The sequence below is a fragment of the Neoarius graeffei genome, chromosome 1 (genome assembly GCF_027579695.1).
Source record: "Neoarius graeffei isolate fNeoGra1 chromosome 1, fNeoGra1.pri, whole genome shotgun sequence".
Lineage (NCBI taxonomy): Eukaryota > Metazoa > Chordata > Actinopteri > Siluriformes > Ariidae > Neoarius > Neoarius graeffei.
This window is the reverse complement of record NC_083569.1, coordinates 7,995,051-8,020,377: the sequence shown is the minus strand read 5'-3', so window position 1 is coordinate 8,020,377 and position 25,327 is coordinate 7,995,051. Positions and strand designations below refer to the sequence as shown.

The 25,327-nt window shown below is 42.8% G+C and overlaps 1 protein-coding gene across 2 annotated transcripts in view; it reads right to left on the bottom strand.

Annotated features, from left to right (window-relative positions):
- Positions 1-23,146, bottom strand: part of tbl1xr1b (TBL1X/Y related 1b) — a 42,717-nt gene extending 19,571 nt beyond the window's left edge. The window contains exons 1-3 of one of the 2 annotated variants that reach the window (XM_060929185.1): positions 22,943-23,146; positions 19,291-19,361; positions 12,610-12,710 (exon numbers count right to left, since the gene is read on the bottom strand). In XM_060929185.1, the coding sequence (XP_060785168.1) occupies positions 12,610-12,667 (58 nt within the window). In that variant the 5' untranslated portion in view covers positions 12,668-12,710; positions 19,291-19,361; positions 22,943-23,146. Of the gene's footprint in view, positions 1-12,609; positions 12,711-19,290; positions 19,362-22,866 lie in introns of both variants that reach the window. The other variant, XM_060929192.1, reaches the window with a different exon arrangement.
- Positions 23,147-25,327: the final 2,181 nt, after the last annotated feature.

The window sequence follows — 25,327 nt, the reverse complement described above, 5'->3', positions numbered from 1 at the left end:
AAATGGATAACGGTAATGGATAACGGAAATGGATAACGGAAAGTTCATAAAAATGGATAACGGAAAGTTCATAAAAATAGATAACGGAAAGTTCATAAAAATAGATAACGGTAATGGATAACGGAAAGTTCATAAAAATGGATAACGGTAATGGATAACGGAAAGTTCATAAAAATGGGTAACGGAAAGTTCATAAAAATAGATAACGGTAATGGATAACGGAAAGTTCATAAAAATGGATAACGGAAAGTTCATAAAAATGGATAACGGTAATGGATAACGGAAATGGATAACGGAAAGTTCATAAAAATGGATAACGGAAAGTTCATAAAAATGGATAACGGTAATGGATAACGGAAAGTTCATAAAAATGGATAACGGAAAGTTCATAAAAATGGATAACGGTAATGGATAACGGAAAGTTCATAAAAATACGTAGATAACGGTAATGGATAACGGAAAGTTCATAAAAATGGATAACGGTAATGGATAACGGAAAGTTCATAAAAATAGATAACGGAAAGTTCATAAAAATGGATAACGGTAATGGATAACGGAAAGTTCATAAAAATGGATAACGGTCTCATCTCATTATCTGTAGCCGCTTTATCCTGTTCTACAGGGTCGCAGGCAAGCTGGAGCCTATCCCAGCTGACTACGGGCGAAAGGTGGGGTACACCCTGGACAAGTCGCCAGGTCATCACAGGGCTATGGATAACGGTATTGGTGAAAATTATAAGTTGGCCTTATAAGTGCCAACAGATATTCAAGGTATAAGTAGATGAAATGAACATAAAAGGGGTCTTATGTTCAACTAAAGTGTACTGGAGATGTAGGGAGTTGAAACATTTTCTGAATGAGCTAGTTGGCCCCTTTAAATAAACGGGTATCTATTCATACAGCGGGATCACCAAAGTTTAATAAACTGAAAATGCAATAACTAATTTTGAAGTAGATGATGTATAGGACATGTGTCGCTTGTGTTTTGTGACTTATTGTAAAAATGATATAAAGGGTTCAAAATCGCATAGTTACAAATATAATAGTAACTTCATATGATAATATTAACCACTGGTTATTTCAGAGAGGAAAAAAATGGGGACACTATTGCTTCCATTCGGGACAATACAACACAGAATTCGGGACCACTGGGGGACACAAAGACAAAAAAGTTAATTTCGAGCCCTGGGGGGGGGGGGGGGGGGAGAATGGTGCCGGTTGTCCCCCCCGCCGTGCAAAGCCTTTGAAAAATGCTCCAATGGGACATTCTGAGGCTATCTGAGAGGGAAATTGTAACACACTGTCAACATTGAAAAAGAAAGAAGTAATCTTCTTCTGCCCCGGACAGTCTTTGGCTTTCTTCCGCTTCATGCCGCGGGATGACATCTTTAAATGCCCAAGTGTCAACAAAAACAACTCGCGAACTACTTCTGTCAAAAGCTCCCGCGCCGGTGGGTGAAAGGTCATTCAGTCTCGAGAAATCTCGCTCTGCAAGTCAGCTGACCTTGTATGTAACCCATGTCAAATCTCGTGAGAGCAGCCGCGACAAGTAAACAACTAAACAACATGGCGCCTCAGTCTGGAAAACGCCAATTCGGATTGTTTTTGCACCGTCTGGCGGTGTATCTACTATGATTGGAATATTTTTGGAGTAATTATACCATATTTGATGATCAGACACATTGTCACAGTGTTGCTGGGATGTTTTCACGGAGTCAGTAAGAGGGCGCAGCACCCCTGTTCCCCCGTTTAGACGAAAGCCTGTCTTCACAGATATAATTGTTTTGAATTATTTCTTGTCTTATTTAATGAAGGTTGTAATAGAATTAGCCTACATTTGGCTTAAGCTGGATGAGACAGAGACATAATTTTATAGCCATTTGTTAAACAGCTGACAGGGAACGTAATTAACCGTTCCGGGAACAAAATTTTTTTTGTTCTAACCGGTTTGGGAACGTCCATTTAATGGTGGAACCCAAAACCGGAAACGTTAAAATTCCGTTTCTGTTTGGAACGAACCAATAGGGAAAAAATTCTGGTTCAAAGCCCTGGTTTAAACTAATCAGAAATCCACTCTATACATTGCTAATGTGGTAAATGACTATTCTAGCTGCAAACGTCTGGTTTTTGGTGCAATATCTACGGAGGCCCATTTCCAGCAACTCTCACTCCAGTGTTCTAATGGTACAATGTGTTTGCTCATTGCCTCAGAAGGCTAATGGATGATTAGAAAACCCTTGTACAATCATGTTAGCACAGCTGAAAACAGTTGAGCTCTTTAGAGAAGCTATAAAACTGACCTTCCTTTGAGCAGATTGAGTTTCTGGAGCATCACATTTGTGGGGTCGATTAAATGCTCAAAATGGCCAGAAAAATGTCTCGACTATATTTTCTATTCATTTTACAACTTATGGTGGGAAATAAAAGTGTGACTTTTCATGGAAAACAAACACAAAATTGCCTGGGTGACCCCAAACTTTTGAACGGTAGTGTAGTTCTGCATCGGTTCCTGGCATTTGCGGCGAATTTTGACCTCTTTCTGGAGCGTTTTACTGGTTTGAACGCGATTGTGTGTCCGGACACGCTATACACGGTATCGTGTGAATACAGGTAATTAGGTCAGGGTAAGCATCACTGGTTGAGAGCAGTGGTTACGTTAGACTTTTTCATCGTCCGTCATTTTGACGGACAGGGTCGTAAAAACTCCGTCATTGTCCATTATTATCTGTCATTTAAAAGTTAAAATAAAATGACAATGTATATAGGCTATAAATGCTATATATTTAATAACTTGTGTTTTCATGGACTCATTTTCATTTAAAAATTAATTCACAGAACAAGCTTGTATTATTTAATCATTTATTTATGATGCAAAAAGATGAACAGAGATTCTGACGTTCGGTCACTTGTGAACCCATTTTCCCTCCGCTAAAAACATTGCGGCTGTTGTGCCTTAACGGGCATATGAACAATGTTATTTTACAACGTAGCAAGACATGTGCAGTTAAAATATTAAAGCCGCAAGCGGCCTTCACGGGCCCTCGCGCCAGCGGCCAAGGGGGGCGGGGGCATGCGTCCCCGCGAAATACCTTCCACAGCTTCTTCGGCAAGAGACATTACTCCCACAATGGCGACAAAGCACAGAATTGGACACATGGTAACAATAGGGTCTCGCACTGCACGGTGCTCGGGGCCTAATAATAATAATAATAATAATAATCCTTCAAAAACAATAGGGTCTCGCACTGTACGGTGCTCGGGCCCTAATAATAATAATAATAATAATTAAAGCCGCAAGCGGCCTCGACGGGCCCTCGCGCCAGCGGCCAAGGGGGGCGGGGGCATGCGTCCCCGCGAAATACCTTCCACAGCTTCTTTGGCAAGAGACATTACTCCCACAATGGTGACAAAGCACAGAATTGGACACAGAGTACACGGTGCGCTGAGATGTTGTCATGGACAGAACATTTTATGCCATGGCTTCCCAACCAAATTAATGTATTTACCTCATCAGTCACCAAGCTATAGCTACATAGGATTGTCTTCTGTTAGACATCTATTAGTCTGTATGTAACGCTACAACACTTGCTCCCGACTGCCTACCCATTCGCCACAAGTCATGTGTGTGTAAGGCAACCAAAACAACATACTCCTGGTGCCTCATGATTGTAAACACCTCTCCTGCAACTGCTACAGTGCAATGAGCGCCCCCAGTGGTCCACAAGTCATGTGTGTTTAAGGCAACCAAAACAACATACTCCTGGTGCCTCATGATTGTAAACACCTCTCCTGCAACTGATACAGCGCAATGAGCGCCCCCAGTGGTGAAAGTTCACCAAATTTGGTATACATGTCAAGGGACCTATGAAGAGTTGTTTTGTAAAGTTTGATCAAGTTTGACCAATCAGAAGCCGAGATATAAATTGTTGCCTGAAAACAGCGCCCCCAGTGGCAAAAGTTCACAAAATTTGGCACATGTCAGGTGACCTGTTAAGAGTGTGCGTATCAAGTTTGATCAAGATTGAGAAAATAGAAGATGAGATATTGATTTTTGAAGAATAAATTTTTTGGTTTCTCCCATGTCAGTAGGTGGCGCTATGCTGCACATGAGCGATTATGAGTTGGAAAAATAAGTGTCTACAACAGCAACGTACTATCACAAGGTAGTGGTGTGAAGGAGAAGCATTATGGAATTATTTACCAAAAACCCGTTTTGGAGCAATAGCGTTGGCCAAAAACAGCGCCCCCCATGGATGGAAATTCCCAAAATGAGGTGTACATGACATGGGAGGTAGTAAGAGGGTGGCCGTGAAGTTTGACCAAATTTGACGAAAGATTGGATTTTTTGCCCAAAAATAGCGCCCCCAGTGGCGAAATATCACAGAAATTGGGTAACATGTCAGATGCCCAATGAGTGATTTGCGTGTGAAGTATGAGCAGTTTTGAGCAATTTGAAGATATGTTATGAATTTTTAAGCATGTAAAATTTTGCATTGAAAATTGATTGACGTATAACTTCTGAACGGTTTATTCTACGTGAAACGTATTTAGGAACTGTTGTCAGCCATGTCTGTAGATGATGTGTATCAATTTTGGTGACATTCCTATGAACGGTCTAGGAGGAGTTGCGCCGTTTTCGTGGCCATGCATTTCGCACAAAAGTGAAATTACCTTACTTCCTGTTGGGCGTGGCTAATGCATTGGCATTACATTTTTGTCCGGCTTAGTGAGATACATATGCGTACCAAATGGCATGCCACTACTACAAACTACATGGCAACCAGGCACCTTAATGCGGGAGGCCAAAATCACAACGAGTTAGGGGGCGCTATAGAGGCCCTGAGGCCCGCCTGGATCTGGGCTTCTGGTTCTCAGTAGCGGTGGCAGTCTAAGAAAAAGGAGCCAAATTTCGTGCGTTGTCGACCATGGCAAGCGCCCCAATAAGGGTCTTGTAAAGAGTTTGCTTGGCAAGTTTGACAAATCAGAAGCTGCAATATCATTTTTGCCATAACCAGCACACCCAGGGGCGAAAGTGCACAAAATTTGGCGTAGACGTCAGGTGAGCTATGAAGAGTTTGCGTATGAAGTTTGATGACAATTGAGTAATTAGAAGATGAGATATAGATTTTTGAAGAATAAATTTTTTGGTTTTTCCCATGTCAGTAGGTGGCGCTATGCTGTACATGAGCGATTATGAGTTGGAAAAATAAGTGTCTACAACAGCAACGCACTATCACAAGGTAGTGGTGTGAAGGAAAAGCATTATGGAATTATTTACCAAAAACCCGTTTTGGAGCAATTGCGTCGGCCAAAAACAGCGCCCCCCATGGACGAAAATTTCCAAAACGTGGTATACATGACATGGGAGGTAGAAAGAGGGTGGCCGTGAAGTTTGACCAAATTTGAGGAAAGATTGGAATTTTTGCCCAAAAATAGCGCCCCCAGTGGCGAAATATCACAGAAATTGGGTAACATGTCAGAAGCCCAATGAGTGATTTGCGTGTGAAGTATGAGCAGTTTTGAGCAATCAGAAGATTTGTTATGAATTTTTAAGCATGTAAAATTTTGCATCGAAAATTGATTGACGTATAACTTCTGAACGGTTTATGCTACGTGAAACGTATTTAGTAACTTTTGTCAGCCATGTCTGTAGATGATGTGTATCAATTTTGGTGACATTCCTATGAACGGTCTAGGAGGAGTTGCGCCGTCTTCGTGGCCATGCATTTCGCACAAAAGTGAAATTACCTCACTTCCTGTTGGGCGTGGCTAATGCATTGGCATTACATTTTTGTCCGGCTTAGTGAGATACATATGCGTACCAAATGGCATGCCACTACTACAAACTACATGGCAACCAGGCACCTTAATGCGGGAGGCCAAAATCACAACGACTTAGGGGGCGCTATAGAGGCCCTGAGCCCCGGCCAAGTTTGGGCTTCTGGTTCTGAGTAGCGGTGGCAATTCTCGGAACTGGTGCCAAATTTCGTGCGTTTTCGCCCATGGCAAGCGCCCCGAAAATGGCCCAACAGCGGAGAAAAATAAAGAAGAAGAAGAAGACGGAAGAAGAAGAAGAAGAAGAAGACGGAAGAATAATAATAGTGAACTCTTACAAGAACAATAGGGCCTTCGCCCATAGGGCTCGGGCCCTAACTAGAAACTATATGCCAAGCAGGCACCTTAATGCGAGAGGCAAAAATCACAACACGTTAGGGGGCGCTGTAGAGGCCCTGAGGCCCGCCTGCGGTGGCAGTCTAAGAAAAAGGAGCCAAATTTCGTGCGTTGTTGACCATGGCAAGCGCCCCAATAAGGGTCTTGTAAAGAGTTTGCTTGCCAAGTTTGACAAATCAGAAGCTGCAATATCATTTTTGCCATAACCAGCACCCCCAGGGGCGAAAGTGCACAAAATTTGGCGTATATGTCAGGTGAGCTATGAAGAGTTTGCGTATGAAGTTTGATGACAATTGAGTAAATAGAAGATGAGATATAGATTTTTGAAGAATAAATTTTTTGGTTTTTCCCATGTCAGTAGGTGGCGCTATGCTGTACATGAGCGATTATGAGTTGGAAAAATAAGTGTCTACAACAGCAACGTACTATCACAAGGTAGTGGTGTGAAGGAAAAGCATTATGGAATTATTTACCAAAAACCCGTTCTGGAGCAATTGCGTCGGCCAAAAACAGCGCCCCCCATGGACGAAAATTCCCAAAATGTGGTATACATGACATGGGAGGTAGTAAGAGGGTGGCCGTGAAGTTTGACCAAATTTGAGGAAAGATTGGAATTTTTGCCCAAAAATAGCGCCCCCAGTGGCGAAATATCACAGAAATTGGGTAACATGTCAGAAGCCCAATGAGTGATTTGCGTGTGAAGTATGAGCAGTTTTGAGCAATTAGAAGATTTGTTATGAATTTTTAAGCATGTAAAATTGAGCATTGAAAATTGATTGACGTATAACTTCTGAACGGTTTATCCTACGTGAAACTTATTTAGTAACTTTTGTCAGCCATGTCTGTAGATGATGTGTATCAATTTTGGTGACATTCCTATGAGCGGTCTAGGAGGAGTTGCGCCGTCTTCGTGGCCATGCATTTCGCACAAAAGTGAAATCACCTCACTTCCTGTTGGGCGTGGCTAATGCATTGGCATTACATTTTTGTCCGGCTTAGTGAGATACATATGCGTACCAAATGGCATGCCACTACTACAAACTACATGGCAACCAGGCACCTTAATGCGGGAGGCCAAAATCACAACGACTTAGGGGGCGCTATAGAGGCCCTGAGCCCCGGCCAAGTTTGGGCTTCTGGGTCTGAGTAGCGGTGGCAATTCTCGGAACTGGTGCCAAATTTCGTGCGTTTTCGCCCATGGCAAGCGCCCCGAAAATGGCCCAACAGCGGAGAAAAATAAAGAAGAAGAAGAAGAAGAAGAATAGTGAACTCTTACAAGAGCAATAGGGCCTTCGCCCATTCGGGCTCGGGCCCTAATGAACAGTCCACTACAACGATTTAAGTGGCAATCTAATTTGACCTGTTTGCGTGAGCTCAAACCTTCCTTCTGGCCCGCATGGATTTAAATTGGGAGCTCGCTTGTGCATAATCAAAGTCGTCAACGGAGACTGCTGCCGAGGCAATTGTCATTAAATTTTGCGTCTTTGCCTCGGACAGACGACTTCTCGTTGACGTTTTAATTTTATTCTGAAGGCTGAACCCGCGCTCTGCTGCGACACTGGAGACTGGAATAACCAGCGCCACTTCAGCCAAAGTTCTGAAGTCGGGAAACATTTCTCCCAGGGAAGTGATCAGAAGCCGGCAAGAGCCTCTGAAAGTTGGATTTCCCGTGGAATCAGATTCTTCCGTAGGCTACTTTAATTTGTCATAGTGGGGGTCGGCTCGGCTCGGCGGAGCCTGGAACCTGACACGGAAGGTCTTAAATAAAACGAAGTTATGTTTAAATGATAGTTTAGCAGATATTCGAGCAGTGATGTTCCTAAGCTTGCTGGGGAAGAATACAATAAATCGGCATTTGTTTCATTTTAAAAACAAGAAAACAACTAGCCTAAATGAGCGCTATTGCATTAAGACGTACAGGCAGGGAAACGACACAAACAACCCAATGCATCTCTTTTTTTTTTAATAGCAAAAATGACGTGTCTTCTGCAGAGAAGGGAAACATTAATACATCTCACTGTGCTAGTGGTTAGAAAAGTCAGAGCGCGGTCAGGAGCGCGATGGGGGGAACAGCCTTGCGCAGTGGCTACAGTGTATACATGAGTAGCCTATGCACTGAACATCAAGACTGCCGCAACGTCGGCTCAGATTGAAAGTGACGGCAGTGAAGATTATGTATACTGTATGTAAGAAAACTCTGCCACAACTTGCCAATCATTTCAATTGTGTGTTTCATTATTATTATTATTATTAGGCTATTATTGTTATTGGTAATGGTAACGGTAAACATCCGTCAAAATGACCGACGGCCTTCAGATTTTTCCGTCATAGCTAAAAAAAATCCGTCAATGACGGACAATTGTCAGTTAACGCGACCTACGGTTGAGAGTGGCTATAGCCCATGTAGCGGTAAAGTCAACAAACGCCCCGTGACCGATGCCAACTGGTGCACACACACACACTTTTTTATGTGTGTTTTATGTGTGTGTGTATATATATATATATATATATATATATATATATATATATATATATATAGGGCTGTAACGATATGCGTATCGAAATTGCGATACGCAGAGCCACAATCCGTGTCGCGATACAGGAAGGCAGAATCGCGGTACACCCTTTCAAACTTCTCCTCAGCCCAAAAACAGAGGCGCTTCCAAACTTCAATTTATGAATACTTTACTTTTTATTTAAATTACATTTTAAACTTACTTAAATTACTTTTTTTTTTTTTATATATATCTATTAGTAAGTCGTTTTTTCGCCGACCTGCGACAATCTTCTGCGAGTCACGCAACATCCATACTCGCCACTGGCAGAGCATTCATTTCTTTTTCGCGGTCGCCATTCTGGTTGCGACGCGGGGAGCGAATCTGTAAACAAGCAGCTCATTGGCTGGCTAGGTGTGCCACAAGCCAATCACAATCACTTGACCGGAAAGGCATGCAGTGTTGCCAGATTGGGCAGGTTTAGGTGCTTTTTGGCTGGTTTTGAACATATTTTGGGATGGAAAACGTTAGCAATATCTGGCAACACTGAAGGCATGTCTGCTTGGGCGGAAGCCTTCTGCGGCAGTTACATTTTGACACGCGAGCAATGTTTCACCATAAAAATTCCGTAATTTCCATCTGTTTTCCGCGATCACAGAAAATCATTGGCCCTATGAGAGTGAGACAGTGAGAGAGCCACCCCCCCAAAAAAAAATCTTAACGGATTTACACGATTTAGAAAAATGACTTTTTCAGAACCGAAAAAAACAGAGCTTCCGGCTCAACAGTATTATTTTGAGAAATAAAACAGTCTTTGGATATACATTTGTTCATTTTTGCATACATATTACTCATTCTCTGCAGTGGTCTGAATTATTTGTTATTAAATAGTTAATGTAAGTAAGTAAATGTTAATAAGTCAAATTTACTACTTTAAAAAAACATTTAAAAAAAAATCGTGGGCGTATCGAATCGTGGGTCAAAAATTGCGATACGAATCGAATCGTGAGTTGGGTGTATCGTTACAGCCCTAACACATATATAAAATTTTTTTTTTCTGGATCCGTCCCTGGTATATTACCAGTGTTGTGGGCTCTTCAGCGTGTACTGGAAGAAAATACGGGTAACAATCACCGATGGATCAAGAGACGGAGCATTCGATCGAGCTTCAGGTATGGTCGACTACACTCCAGATAAAAGAATTACTCGGAACAAACGCACTCACTCGTTTGAAACTTCCAAAGTTTTATTTCACGGTCGTTTGTCGTGCTCAGAACGCGGGATATTGCTGTGCAAACAGGTGAATCCAGACAGAGACCGTTGTCTTCGAAGACAGTGTTCTTTGTTGGGACATGAAAGCGCCTCGTTCGAACTCTACTAGCAAAACCACGATCCGAGTTGCTCCAAGCTTCCACTACGTCACAATTGATTTTTCTCCAGCACTGTTTGATCTCCGGAAACTGAAGAGTAAATCCTCTGGAGGATGCCTTTGAGCTAAAAACAAACAATGCGCTGTGCTAAAACGTCAGGTCCGTGCCAGGAAACGCACATTTGTGCCAAGAAGAGCGAGTGGTCAGGGCTCGACGTTAACAGTAGCCCGACTGCCCGGGACAACCATTAAAATAGATTCGGACAACCAGACTCTCACAAAATGCTTGCCCGATCGGGCAACTACCCAAATATGTCAACTTGCGTGAAAAACGATGTTTATTCATTCATATTATGATGAAATTCCATTGACTGTTTGACTCGGAAAGACCGCGTCCGTGTTATCATTACGGGATGTTCAACAACTAGCGGAATTCACATTTGCACATTGCGGGCTCGCAATGCAGTTTCCCATTGCTAATAATTATCGCGTAGTGCATATTCAGTGTTCTATTCAGACCCTCCAGGATTTCGCGATGTTGCGATTTGCAACTTCAACGCAAATTCAACCAATCCCCGCGAATTCAGGGCGGTGTTGCAATTATATCCAATCACCGCAAATTTGACCAATCGTTGGCGTCGTCTTGAGGTGACGTTGACAAACTACCTTCCGTCTTACTTCCATGTATACATTCAAGAGAAGCAGCATGTGTGCAGTGTTACCAGATTGGGCGGTTTTAAGTGCATTTTGGTGGGTTTTGAACATATTTTGGGCTGGAAAACGTTAGCAGTATCTGGCAACACTGCATGATGTGCGAGTCAGTGTTTATGTCGGCTTAAATTCTGTTACTGAAAGTGTGTTATGTTTACAGTGAAGGCCTGTGCGCACTTTATTTTTTACTTAATACAAGAAATTAATGGATGCCAACATTTTTGCCAAAATGGTATTTTATTTTCCATTGTTTAGGCAGCTTCAGCATCATACTGTGAGATTCTGTTCAAATTGTTTTTTTCTTCTATGAAGCCTGAGCCATTTATTTTATTAGTTTATAATTATTGTTTAATTTAGTCTTCAGGAGAGACTGCCTGCACACAGTACTAGTATTAATAGTGTTTTATTCTTACATGAAAGCTGAGGCATTTATATTATATTTGAAGGTAACTTCATGTTGTGCTGTGAGGTTCTCTGCACTTTAACTTTTGAACCAACAGGTGCATTTGGATAAGTAAAGCCGATTTTTCTGCATTTTTGTAGTCCTGGTCATCTTTTATATGGGTAAAGTTGTTTATAGGACCATTTCTCAGTGTCCTTTGTTTTTTTTTAATCAATAGTTTTTCGGTAATAACTTAATATTTAACATATCACTCAATTTTAATCACAAAAAGAGAAAATCGTAACAATTTCTCGCAACTTTCACTTCCTCCCGCAATGTAATCGCAACAAAAACCTAAAAAACACAACTTTCATCGCAATTTTTTGGAAAACCCCCCCGCAACATCAGACATTTTAGCCCGCAACAATCACAAAAAAGGCCCGCGGAATCCTGGGGGGACTGTCTATTGGTATGTCCTTCACTACATGACTAATTAGCGCATTACTCGCACGGGGCGCTAGTGTCAACGCTTGTTGATACAGACAGCGTCTAAGATAGCCTGGGAAATCCCATGCTGCTTTGCACAATCGTTCCGATCTGAAAAGACAGCATGGAAACTATGGTCTAAAGGCTCGCCTGAGTTAGGGAGCCAATCAGAGAGTGGGGAGGGGTGGAAAGACGGCGACGCGTACTACTCGACAAACGGAAGCTTGTAGTTTATTTGGGACTGTTTACGGATCACATTTAACATGGCGGCGAGCGATACGAACCAAACTTTCGATCAAGCTTTAGACACTGTTCTGAATAGTTTAGAGCGAAAGTTTGTTTTAAAAAAAGAACAGCGTTTGGCGTTACAGTCTTTCTTCGCCTCTTCGCCGCTCTAACTACGTCACCGGGTAAAACTGCCATGATTGGCCATGGGCTACGTATACGCCAAATGATAGACATTCGCAACGTCCAATAAACGGCCGTTGACAATCGTAAACCACACCTCCCCTACGAGAAATTCAATAGGCGGATTCCAGACCATATTTCACTTGTGATATGGTCTGGTGTTAACCAGACTACGTCTAAGAAGGTTGAATAATAAAAAAAAAAATGTAATATTTGGGCAACCATGTCTCAAAGTTAACGTAGAGCCCTGGTGGTCAAATATCCAACCAGAACTGAGCACCAAAGAATTTTTTTTTTTAAGAAGGATGTTGTACGATCGTTCGGCCACAGAAAACAAACAGTTCAAAGAAAAAAATCACTGAAAGCCCAATACTGGCGGGTTAATTAGTGATGTGTAACCTATAATTTGCGCAGCGTTGGAAAATCCAGCACTAAATATCGGTCCGATTACGTTAGTGAAAGCGAGACGGGCGTCACATGTACAGGTCATGTGGTGTTCGGGGTTGGGAAATAATTTTTAAATATTTATTCAGGAGCAAGACAGCTGATTTAAAGCTCGTCTTGACCCCTCCCCCCTCCCTCCTTACCTGACTCCTGTAGGTATCTGTACACCAGGAAGTTGACCTCATCACTGCTTATGCTCATTTTGGATCCTGGCTAAACCAAGACGTCAGGGCAAGAGAGGAGCCTAGCGAGAGGAGGAAAAAAAAATAATTAGAAAGGTAAGTAAAGGAGGAGAAAAAACAAAAAATCAAATGGAATCTAATTGACAAATGTCAGAAGATTCGAGAAAAACATGCTTAAAGGAGATACGCAGAGCCAGGGCCTCGCTTTCGACCTCAAGAACGGCACAGGAATAGTTTTAAGCGGGAACAATAAACCTAATATAGGAAATTTTTACGATTAAAGTGATTCATATAGGTAGCGGGCTGAGTGAATCACCTTGAGCAGGAAGCCTATCGGTCTCGTCGCCATTTCCGCTATGGACCCTTTTCACGTGACGTCACGACAAACGCGGCCGCCATTTTGGACGTGTACTACCAGTAGTTTACCACAGCCAGCATTGAGGAACGGCAGCAAAGAAAGTTTACACTTTCAGCAAGACTTCCATCATGCCACTATATTGTTGTGCACCTGGATGTAATAACCATCAACAAATAAGGCAAGGGTTATCATTTTATCGGATCCCGACGGAGAAGATGGATAGCGGCCATTAACAGGAAAGATTGGCAACCCTCGGCATACCAGCGCTTGTGTAATGACCACTTTGTTGGAGGTAAGACGAATAAAATTAGCCAGAAAAGGCATTACATTGCTGTTAACGTTCTGTGGCGGCGAGTGTGTAACCAAATAGGCTAAAATAACCCATTGTAACCTCTTTGTTCTTCTGTAGTAGCTATTGTTGACTAGCTAATGTCAACAACATCATAGCTAGTATGTTACTGTAGCAATGTTTACGTTCAGTCATTTGGATGACTGTTAAAACCTTTCAGTCTCAAGTTTTTCCTTTACTGTATTTACTAGTTTACTGTAATTATGATCCGGCAGCTATTTACACCAGATCCAGTATAAATAGCTGCCGGAGCCAACGTCCGGGGTTCCGGAGCGCGCTCCGGCTTGCTCCCCCTCAAATTAAGCAGCGCGCTCCGGCTTGCTCCCCCTCAAATTAAGCAGCGCGCTCCGGCTTGCTCCCCCTCAAATTAAGCAGCGCGCTCCGGCTTGCTCCCCCGCAAATTAAGCAGCGCGCTCCGGCTTGCTCCCCCGCAAATTAAGCAGCGCGCTCCGGCTTGCTCCCCCTCAAATTAAGCAGCGCGCTCCGGCTTGCTCCCCCTCAAATTAAGCAGCGCGCTCCGGCTTGCTCCCCCTCAAATTAAGCAGCGCGCTCCGGCTTGCTCCCCCTCAAATTAAGCAGCGCGCTCCGGCTTGCTCCCCCTCAAATTAAGCAGCGCGCTCCGGCTTGCTCCCCCTCAAATTAAGCAGCGCGCTCCGGCTTGCTCCCCCTCAAATTAAGCAGCGCGCTCCGGCTTGCTCCCCCTCAAATTAAGCAGCGCGCTCCGGCTTGCTCCCCCTCAAATTAAGCAGCGCGCTCCGGCTTGCTCCCCCTCAAATTAAGCAGCGCGCTCCGGCTTGCTCCGGAGCAAGCCGGAGCGCGCTGCTTAATCTGAGGGGGAGCAAGCCGGAGCGCGCTGCGGAACCTCGGATGTTGGCGTGTATGTGTATGGCGATGGGTTTTTAACGACATGGGTATACAGATCATGTGGGCCGAAGTCAGGTAAAGACGAGGGCTTCGTGTACTTCCGTACGTCAGTGAACAATCCTGGTGGAAGCAGGTAAACGTCGTTCTCTAAGCCTGCTAGCCTCAATTTTTGCAAATACCTCTCCCTCTGCTCGCCCTGTAAATGCCCTACGTCGCTGGATAGTGAAGGTGTTTTCTGCATCTCGCTCCTTTTTCTTTTATGTTTTTCGTTTGTCGCCTTCCTCGCATTCAAACCGATTCGAGCCGAAGTCCACTACATGTCCAAAATGGCGGTCGCGTTTACGAAGGTCACGTGACTGAAAAGGGTCTATACTAAAAAACAGAGCTGACTGCCATTTTGAGCTACTTATCGCTGTGCCACGTACGGTAGACGTGTTGCTGATGGGTGCAGCAACACGACAGAAGGTGGATTTATGTGGCGTTCACGGCCCGAGAATGTTCAAACTGCAAAGGCTTGGACGCGTTTTCACTCCTGGAGAGTGAGCCGAGGGTTGTTGCTAAAACCTGGGACGGAACTGGACATATCGCTCGGGCAGTGACCTCGCCGCAGTTGTTGCTAAAACCGGCAACATCCCGTTCCGTCCCGGGTTTTAGTAATTGCCTGAGCCGACACTCGGTATGGAGAGAATGAGTGGAGCAGCCGTCTTATTTCTAACCTGGATATCGCTGCCATTTCGCCCTTACGTAGAAGACGCGAATGAACGGAGAACTGAAAGTTGGACTGTTTCGAAACAATCGGCCTTCAAGAAGCGAGAACACAGACGGGTAAGCTCCGACGCTCGTTTGGATAAAAAGAAAAAAAAAAAACGTTGTTTACCTGCATTTAGATTAATACATGTAACTTGTATTGTGTGCAAGTTAGCGGTATAAGATTTAATTTGCATCAGAATGTGATTATTTAATTAGCCTTTTACGTTTTATCAGTGAAAACGCACGCAAGTTATAACACCCATCCTGTTTTAACAAAGTCAAATCAGTCTTAGTTGAGCAAGTCGGTAACGCCATTTCTTACTTTCACCATAAGTTTTTATTTATATGACTTTGGGCCATTATTAAAAAATGTTCTGTTTCCGGTCCACCAGCCGGGTGAGTGCCGTTTGTGCGGTTGAATTTTTTTTTTTAACATCGGTTTTTCGACATTTTTTTCGGGTTCGTAAATCTAAAATCGAACTTGACATTTCCGCATTCCCAGGGCTTTCCACTAAGGCTCATACTAGCCAGCCATGACAAATAAGTAGCCAGCCGGGAGGGGGGAGTAAACACAAAAACTCCTGTGCACGCAGTTCCCAGGATTAAATGCATTCTCTACAGACCATTTATTTATTCACTTTACTCAAATACAAAGTAAAATGGCAGTAAATCTTCTTTCTTTTCTTGCGTATTGCATCATGAGGCGTTCCTGGCTTGTAAATCTCTTATTTTCGGTGCATGACACATTCACGCAGCTGAGCATGCTATGAATTAACAACGACAACGGTCTGCAGTGGCGGCTACACAATTACACACTCGGCGAACATTTCTCCATTTGTGTATGAAAATACACTCCAACCACTCAGTTTGGGTTCATTTACGACCAACGGCGTCTTTTGATGCCAGCACGTAATTGAACGAGAGAAGACTGGTTTACCGGAGACAAAATAAGCGTCATCTCTGCTTCTGTTCCCTCCGACGCACTCTGAACTGAATCAGCTCTGCGCATGCGCCGTGCGGCACAAAAAAATGGCAGCCACCATGAAGGAAGCAGATCTGGAGTTTTCAAACATTTGCTTAAGTGTGAAATCGCAAAATGGTATTCTAGCGAACAACAAAATAGTAAAGATTCAGAAAAACAAATCATTCAGTGATCATTTTAATAGTGTAATTTCATCCGAACTAGGCCTAACGGGTGATTTAGAACTACAAAAAGTCCGTGTGTCGGACATTTTAAGTACCTTTGTAAAAGTTTTGCAAATGTTGCAGTCGGCATTTAAAATGCTAACTTAAAGTTTTTGTACAAGTTTCAGTTGATTAAACTGTCATATTTTATTAAATGTGTCTGCTTTTGTAATAAAAAAGTACTGAAAGAAAAAGCAAACACAGCATTGCGATTTCTTATCCATCCATTTAAAAAAAAAAATCCCTCCCTCCCGACTGAAAATTTTTTTGCTCACCCGGTGGACAGGAAACGGATTTTTTTTTTTTAAGGATGGCCTTGGTTTATAGCTGTCAAAGGCCTCGGCCTTAAAACCGGCTCCCGCAGTGACGTCACGCACTCAGGGCTGTCTCAGCTCGAATACCAACTTTGCGGTCGATTTTAACTCTCAAAAATATATATTTTTAAAAATTCCCATTTATGCAGCATACCAGAGTCAAGGATGGCGATACTATCCACTCAGAAATGTATTTAAAAATAAAGGTTCTGCGTATCTGCTTTGATTTTCAAGCCCTTTGGCATAGGTTGTTTTTGTTTTTTTTTTTACCCCGGATGCCCTTCCTGACACAACCCTCCCCAATCTATCCGGGCTTGGGACTGGCGCTTGTACAAACCCACTGGCTGGGTATTTTTACCAAATCTGCATGCCTTTAAAGCATAAGGAAAACCCACGCAGACACCATGCAAACTCTATACAAAAAGGCCCTCGTCAGGGTAACACCACCAAGTCGCGGGTAAGCTAGCGTCAGTCTTTGCTAATACTACCGCTACACCGGCTGGAAGGTATCAGGACTGCTGTGCTAATGGTACCGAGTCACGAGTAAGCTAGCATTGGCCTTCGAGAATGCTGATATGAAGAGTTTATATGTACAGTGGGGCAAAAAAGTATTTAGTCAGTCACCAATTGTGCAAGTTCTCCCACTTAAAAAGATGAGAGGCGCCTGTAATTTTCATCATAGGTATACCTCAACTATGAGAGACAGAATGAAAAAAAAAATCCAGAAAATCACATTGTCTGATTTTTAAAGAATTTATTTGCAAATTATGGTGGAAAAGTATTTGGTCAATAACAAAAGTTCATCTCAATACTTTGTTATATACCCTTTGTTGGCAATGACAGACGTCAAACGTTTTCTCCAAGTCTTCACAAGGTTTTCACACACTGTTGCTGGTATTTTGGCCCATTCCTCCATGCAGATCTCCTCTAGAGCAGTGATGTTTTGGGGCTGTCGCTGGGCAACACCGACTTTCAACTCCCTCCAAAGATTTTCTATGGGGTTGAGATCTGGAGACTGGCTAGGCCACTCCAGGACCTTGAAATGCTTCTTACGAAGCTACTCCTTCGTTGCCCGGGCGGTGTGTTTGGGATCATTGTCATGCTGAAAGACCCAGCCACGTTTCATCTTCAATGCCCTTGCAGATGGAAGGAGGTTTTCACTCAAAATCTCACGATACATGGCCCCATTCATTCTTTCCTTTACACGGATCAGTCGTCCTGGTCCCTTTGCAGAAATACAGCCCCAAAGCATGATGTTTCCACCCCCATGCTTCACAGTAGGTATGGTGTTCTTTGGATGCAACTCAGCATTCTTTCTCCTCCAAACACGACAAGTTGAATTTTTACCAAAAAGTTCTATTTTGGTTTCATCTGACCATATGACATTCTCCCAATCCTCTTCTGGATCATCCAAATGCTCTCTAGCAAACTTCAGACGGGCCTGGACATGTACTGGCTTAAGCAGGAGGACACGTCTGGCACTGCAGGATTTGAGTCCCTGGCGGCGTAGTGTGTTACTGATGGTAGCCTTTGTTACTTTGGTCCCAGCTCTCTGCAGGTCATTCACTAGGTCCCCCCATGTGGTTCTGGGATTTTTGCTCACCGTTCTTGTGATCATTTTGACCCCACGGGGTGAGATCTTGCGTGGAGCCCCAGATCGAGGGAGATTATCAGTGGTCTTGTATGTCTTCCATTTTCTAATAATTGCTCCCACAGTTGATCTCTTCACACCAAGCTGCTTACCTATTGCAGATTCAGTCTTCCCAGCCTGGTGCAGGTCTACAATTTTGTTTCTGGTGTCCTTTGACAGCTCTTTGGTCTTGGCCATAGTGGAGTTTGGAGTGTGACTGTTTGAGGTTGTGGACAGGTGTCTTTTATACTGATAACGAGTTCAAACAGGTGCCATTAATACAGGTAACGAGTGGAGGACAGAGGAGCCTCTTAAAGAAGAAGTTACAGGTCTGTGAGAGCCAGAAATCTTGCTTGTTTGTAGGTGACCAAATATTTATTTTACCGAGGGATTTACCAATTAATTCATTAAAAATCCTACAATGTGATTTCCTGGATTCTTTCCCCCATTCTGTCTCTCATAGTTGAAGTGTACCTATGATGAAAATTACAGGCCTCTCATCTTTTTAAGTGGGAGAACTTGCACAATTGGTGGCTGACTAAATTTTTTTTTGCCACACTGTATAATAATATTGGCTGGGTTTTTTTTTTCATGGTCTATATTCCACTCAGCTGCTCGTCTTCGACTGTCATGGAATATATCTGATATACCAGCCAACGTGATTTAGATGTTAACGATTAACTAAATCTTATATCAGCCGAGGTGTTTGTTTCCTGTTTAGTGCGGACAGACCGGCATGTACTCCGTTTCTTTTGTCTTAACTGAACGATTCATTCGTTCTGAGCTGGCTTTCTTTCTCATATTCTTTCATTAAAAATATGTCATCAGTATAAAACATCTGGTTTTCCCGAAAACGTTTTCGATGGTGTTCTTCGTCCCTGACCTACTGAACTCGTACGAGGATGCGTCTTTGATCGAGACTCCAGATCCCTTTTAGAAGCTGCTCTGGATAGGAGATAAACGCAAGCAATTTAAACTCCACGGTATATTCCGTATACTATAAACGTTTCATAATCCATGCAAATGACAGGACTCGAAGTCATCGAGGTTTACAATAGTCAGCCGTCTTACGCGCAAATTCACTCAGGAGCATGAGTCGGGTACGAACTGTTTTTTTTCCCCCTTTTCAGAATTCCTTACGAGTAAATCCATCCGTATCCAGCTTGAACATGTGGTGGCGTGTAAAACTCACCATGAGACCAAGTGTGGATCAGACACTCGCACACTTGAGATCCATCGGTAAACGTGGCAGAAGTCTTCAGCCTGACTTGACGAGAAGGGAAAGAAAGAAAGAAAACCACACGCATTAGGCATATCAAATAAATAAACAGAAACATAAATATAAAACACTGTGTTGGAAAATACACGGCGAACATAATCACATTCTGCTCAATCATGAAACCGGGATTATTGAAGAACAAAACTTTTACATCTTTTACTTAAAGTAAAGCAGATCGATCTGGAAAATGGCGCTTTATTTTAAACTTGCGACCGATGCCAGTTTTATGAAGTGAGCAAGGTCCAAAAAAAAAAAAAAACCACAACACTTATGCAATTTAACTTTTTAAAAATATATAATATATTAAACCTCTAGGGCCATAAAGTTTCGCTGAGTCAGTGCTGAACCTGTCAATGATGTGAACAGCTGCGTGAGTCTCAGCACGTGTTCAGATTAAAACCTTATCTTTTGTCGTACGCTTTCAGACAGAGGAGTGATGGATTTCAGGAAAAGAAGAGACAGTAGGCTATTTATGAAAAGATGTGAGGGGTAGTAAACGAGAGACATGGACATGAGAGAGAGAGAGAGAGCGCGCTTGGGGAAAGTGATTCAAAGAAACATGTTGGGTGATTAATAGAAAAAGAAAAAGGATGGAGGAAGAAGGGATCAGGAAAGTCAGGAACCACAATGGACAGAGAAAGACGGAGGAGACAGGGAGACAAGTTCAGAGGAAGATGGAAATGGTGGACAGAGAGAGATGCACAATGGAGTGAGATACAAAAAGAGAGAGGGAAAGAAAGGAGTCCATGAAAGAGAGATACACAAGAATCAGAGAGGGAGAGAGAGAGAAACAGAGTGAGATACAAGAGAGTTCGAGAGGGAGAGAGATACAAAGGAGTCAGAGAGAGAGACAGATAGATACAAGAGTCAGAGGGGGAGAGAGAGATGCACAAATGAGTGAGAGAGATACAAGAGTCAGTGAGGAAGAGAGAGACACACAAAGGAGTGAGAGAGTGAGATACAAGAGTCAGTGAGACAGAGAGAGATAGAGATACACAAAGGAGTGAGAGAGTGAGATACAAGAGTCAGTGAGGCAGAGAGAGATAGAGATACACAAAGGAGTCCGAGAGTGAGATAGAGATACACAAAGCAGTGAGAGGGCGAGATACAAGAGTCAGTGAGGCAGAGAGAGACACAAAGGAGTCCGAGAGAGAGATACACAAAGGAGTGAGAGGCCGAGATACAAGAGTCAGTGAGGCAGAGAGAGTAACAGAGAGACACAAAGGAGTCCGAGAGAGAGAGATAGATATACACAAAGGAGTGAGAGGGTGAGATACAAGAGTCAGTGAGGCAGAGAGAGGAAGAGAGAGATACAAGCATCAGAGGGGGGAGAGAGAGATACAAGCATCAGAGGGGGAGAGAGATACGCAAAGGAGTGAGAGGGCGAGATACAAGAATTAGAGAAGGAGTGAGAGAGATACAAGAGTCAGTGAGGCAGAGACACACACAAAGGAGTCCGAGAGAGAGAGATACAAGAGTCAGTGAGGCAGAGAGAGAGAGAGATACAAGAGTCAGTGAGGCAGAGAGACACACACAAAGGAGTCCAAGAGAGAGAGAGAGAGAGAGAGAGATACAAGAGTCAGTGAGGCAGAGAGACACACACAAAGGAGTCCGAGAGAGAGAGAGAAAGAGACACACACAAGAGTCAGAGAGAGACAGAGATGCACAAAGGAGTGAGAGGGCAAGATACAAGAGTCAGTGAGGAAGAGAGAGAGATACAAGAGTCAGAGGGGGGAGAGAGAGAGATGCAAAGGAGTGAGAGGGCAAGATACAAGAATTAGAGAGGGAGAGATACAAGAGTCAGTAAGGCAGAGAGAGGAAGAGAGAGACACACAAAGGAGTCCGAGAGAGAGATACAAGAGTCAGTGAGGCAGAGAGAGACACACAAAGGAGTCAGAGAGACAGAGATGCACAAAGGAGTGAGAGGGCGAGATACAAGAGTCAGTGAGGAAGAGAGAGATGCAAAGGAGTGAGAGGGCGAGATACAAGAATTAGAGAGGGAGAGATACAAGAGTCAGTAAGGCAGAGAGAGGAAGAGAGACACACACAAAGGAGTCCGAGAGAGAGATACAAGAGTCAGTGAGGCAGAGAGAGGAAGAGAGAGACACACAAAGGAGTCAGAGAGAGAGAGAGACAGAGATGCACAAAGGAGTGAGAGGGCAAGATACAAGAATTAGAGAGGCAGAGAGAGAGAGATACAAGAGTCAGTGAGGCAGAGAGAGAGACAGAAAGATACACAAAAGAGGGAGGGAGGTTACTCAGGAGGAGTTTAGACACAGTCCCGCTCAGGTGTGAAGTGAAAGCCCGGTTGGAGTGATGAGCTCTCGGTCCGAGTGAACCCGGTGAGAAACCAACTGGACTCGCGCAGGAAGTGACTCAACCCCAGCGAAGTATTGCGTGTGTTACAGGGACACGCTCGTCCCCACACACACTCCTCAAACAACAGTTTTCACTTTTAGGTTTATTTTAACCCTCAGTTTTTGCTCCGATTCGGATTCACTGAACTGACTGCCAGGTGTGAGAGCCTGAGGGACTTCCTCCTCTGATTATAACAGGCTTCAACAAAACCTTCAACTGGCTCATTTATCCCAGGATGTGATGTCACGCTCTCTTTGGTCACGTGGTCCACTTCTAAACAACTAAAGGTGATCAGGAAAATAAACAGGACGCGTTACAAATCACTCCATGGGGGATAGAAAGTGTTCAACGCGCGCTCACACACACACACAGGGGACTTGGTAGGAAACATGAAGCAAATTGGAACACAGCCATGCAAACCATACAGGATATATAATTTAAGGAATGTTCTAGAAAAGAACTTGTGTTAACTTAGCAACCGGTGACACAGCTAGTTAGCTAAACTGTTTAGCTGTTTATTCAACATTAAACTGTTTACTGTGATTTTTTTTTTTTTTAAATTTCATAGTTCACGCAAACAGCTCGTTAGCTAGCTAGCTGCTAAGCCGGCTCTGCAGATAGCCAGCTTGCTAATGCTAATCTTTAAAAGGCGTAGTTCAGTAGACTGCATAGGGTGTTTTAAAAAAAAAGTTATCATAAACTTTATTAAAGTGAAGCGTTAATGTTGACTCGGTTTATAAATTTTGTTTAATACGAAGGGAGAATAATAATAATAATAATAATAATACCTCGGATGGATAACACCCATCCCCCATTTACTACACTCCGGCTCAATCCTATATGAGCACACTATATAGTGAATGAAACTAAAATGGCGTCAAAGCGGAATGTAGTGCACTCCACATCCTAAACCGCGCCATTTAGGACGCGGCCCTCAGGACACAGCCTCTCCTGCACATGCTACGGGTTAGCACACAAGCCAAGCTTTCAATGTGACCCGCTGCTAGCTCTGGACGCCACTCGGCCTCTGTAACGACGCTACAATCTCTCAAATAAAGCGTGAAACATTTCAAATTAAAATGCGCGGTGATTTATTCCCCAACACACACACACACAATAAAATAAACACACCGTGCTACTTGTGTTAGCCACCTAGCTAGCTAACGATTAGGCCTCGCGCACTTTGTGCTAACTTGAAAGTGCTTACGTTGAGATCCTGGGTCACGCGCCGGGCTTTTTTTTATTATTATTTTTTAAATCCAGACGTCGTACAAGATGTTTGTTTGTTTTTTAAATCCAAGACCGGTTTTGTTTATGCAGGAATAATGAGCATGCCCCGGGTTAATGGGCAGTAATGAGACTTTCAGAAAGTCGTGTGGAGCAAGAAGCTCGTCGGCTCACAGGAAGCACAACGACGTCACCAAACTCGGTGACCTTCCGGGCGAAAATGAGGAGCGCTCTAGATTCTGCGTAGTATGGTAGAATAGTGTGCGTGGTGCAGTGCTGCACTGCTTACACGTACTCTGTAGTATCCTAGTATGCAGGATTGATCGTCAACTTAAAATTCAACCGTTATTTTAATGTAAAAATGACATTATTATTACACAGTTATTAAATATTTAAAAGTGCATTTTTTTCTTTCTAAGATTAGGGCTAGGTTTTCTCAGCAACTTTATACACTATTTTTATTTTTTTTAAATAATGTTCTACATATCTTCCAGGTTATTTGTATAAGTAACAAATACTACTACTAAAAAAAACCTACAATTGCACCTTTATTATTGTTTTCTTTTATCAAGGCTTCAGCATATTTATTATTATTGCATATCTAATAAGGCGGATGTGACGTCAGAAGCAACCCGAGCATATTGGCTAATTATTATTATTATTACACAGTTATTAAATATTTAAAGGTGCATTCAGTAAGTTTTTCTTTCTTTCTTTCTAAGATTAGGGCTATTTGAATGATTCCCGCCCCCATGATCTACAGCAGGAAGTGCGAATATCAATACAAATATTCCGAACCGGAAGTCTGTTTCCCAAACAGGTTTTCTCAGCAACTTTATACACTTTTTTATTTTTTTTTTAAATTATGTTCTACATATCTTCCAGGTTATTTGTATAAGTAACGAATACTACTACTAAAAAAAATCCTACAATTGCACCTTTATTATTGTTTTCTTTTATCAAGGCTTCAGCATATTTATTATTATTATTATTATTATTATTTGTTTTTACAGGGCATTTTAACGACTATCAAGCGACAGTGACGCTTTGTGAGCTGAGCTGACCACTACTTCCTGTCTTGCATATCTAATAAGGCGGATGTGACGTCAGAAGCAACCCGAGCATATTGGATTATTATTATTATTATTACACAGTTATTAAATATTTAAAGGTGCATTCAGTAAGTTTTCTTTCTTTCTTTCTTTCTTTCTTTCTAAAATTAGGGCTATTTGAATGATTCCCGCCCATGTTCACGAAGCCCCGCCCCCATGATCTACAGCAGGAAGTGTGAATATCAATACATTCCGAACCGGAAGTCTGTTTCCCAAACAGGTTTTCTCAGCAACTTTATACACTTTTTTTATTTTTATTTTTTTAAATCATGTTCCACATATCTTCCAGGTTATTTGTATAAGTAACGAATACTACTTCTAAAAAAATCCTACAATTGCACCTTTATTATTGTTTTCTTTTATCAAGACTTCAGCATATTTATTATTATTATTATTATTATTATTATTATTATTATTATTTGTTTTTACAGGGCATTTTAACGACTATCAAGCGACAGTGACGCTTTGTGAGCTGAGCTGAGCTGACCACTACTTCCTGTCTTGCATATCTAATGAGGCGGATGTGACATCGGAAGCAACCCGAACATCTCATCTCATTATCTGTAGCCGCTTTATCCTGTTCTACAGGGTCGCAGGCAAGCTGGAGCCTATCGCAGCTGACTACGGGCGAAAGGCGGGGTACACCCTGGACAAGTCGCCAGGTCATCACAGGGCTGACACATAGACACAGACAACCATTCACACTCGCATTCACACCTACGGTCAATTTAGAGTCACCAGTTAACCTAACCTGCATGTCTTTGGACTGTGGGGGAAACCGGAGCACCCGGAGGAAACCCACGCGGACACGGGGAGAACATGCAAACTCCGCACAGAAAGGCCCTCGCCGGCCACGGGGCTCGAACCCGGACCTTCTTGCTGTGAGGCGACAGCGCTAACCACTACACCACCGTGCCGCCCCATTATTATTATTTGTTTTTACAGGGCATTTTAACGACTATCAAGCGATAGTAACGCTTTGTGAGCTGAGCTGACCACTACTTCCTGTCTTGCATATCTAATGAGGCGGATGTGACGTCAGAAGCAACCCGAGCATATTGGCTAATTATTATTATTATTATTATTATTACACAGTTATTAAATATTTAAAGGTTCATTTGGTAAGTTTTTTTTTCCCTTTCTTTCTTTCTAAGATTAGGGCTATTTGAATGATTCCCGCCCCCATGATCTACAGCAGGAAGTGTGACTATCAATACAAATATTCTGAACCGGAAGTCTGTTTCCCAAACAGG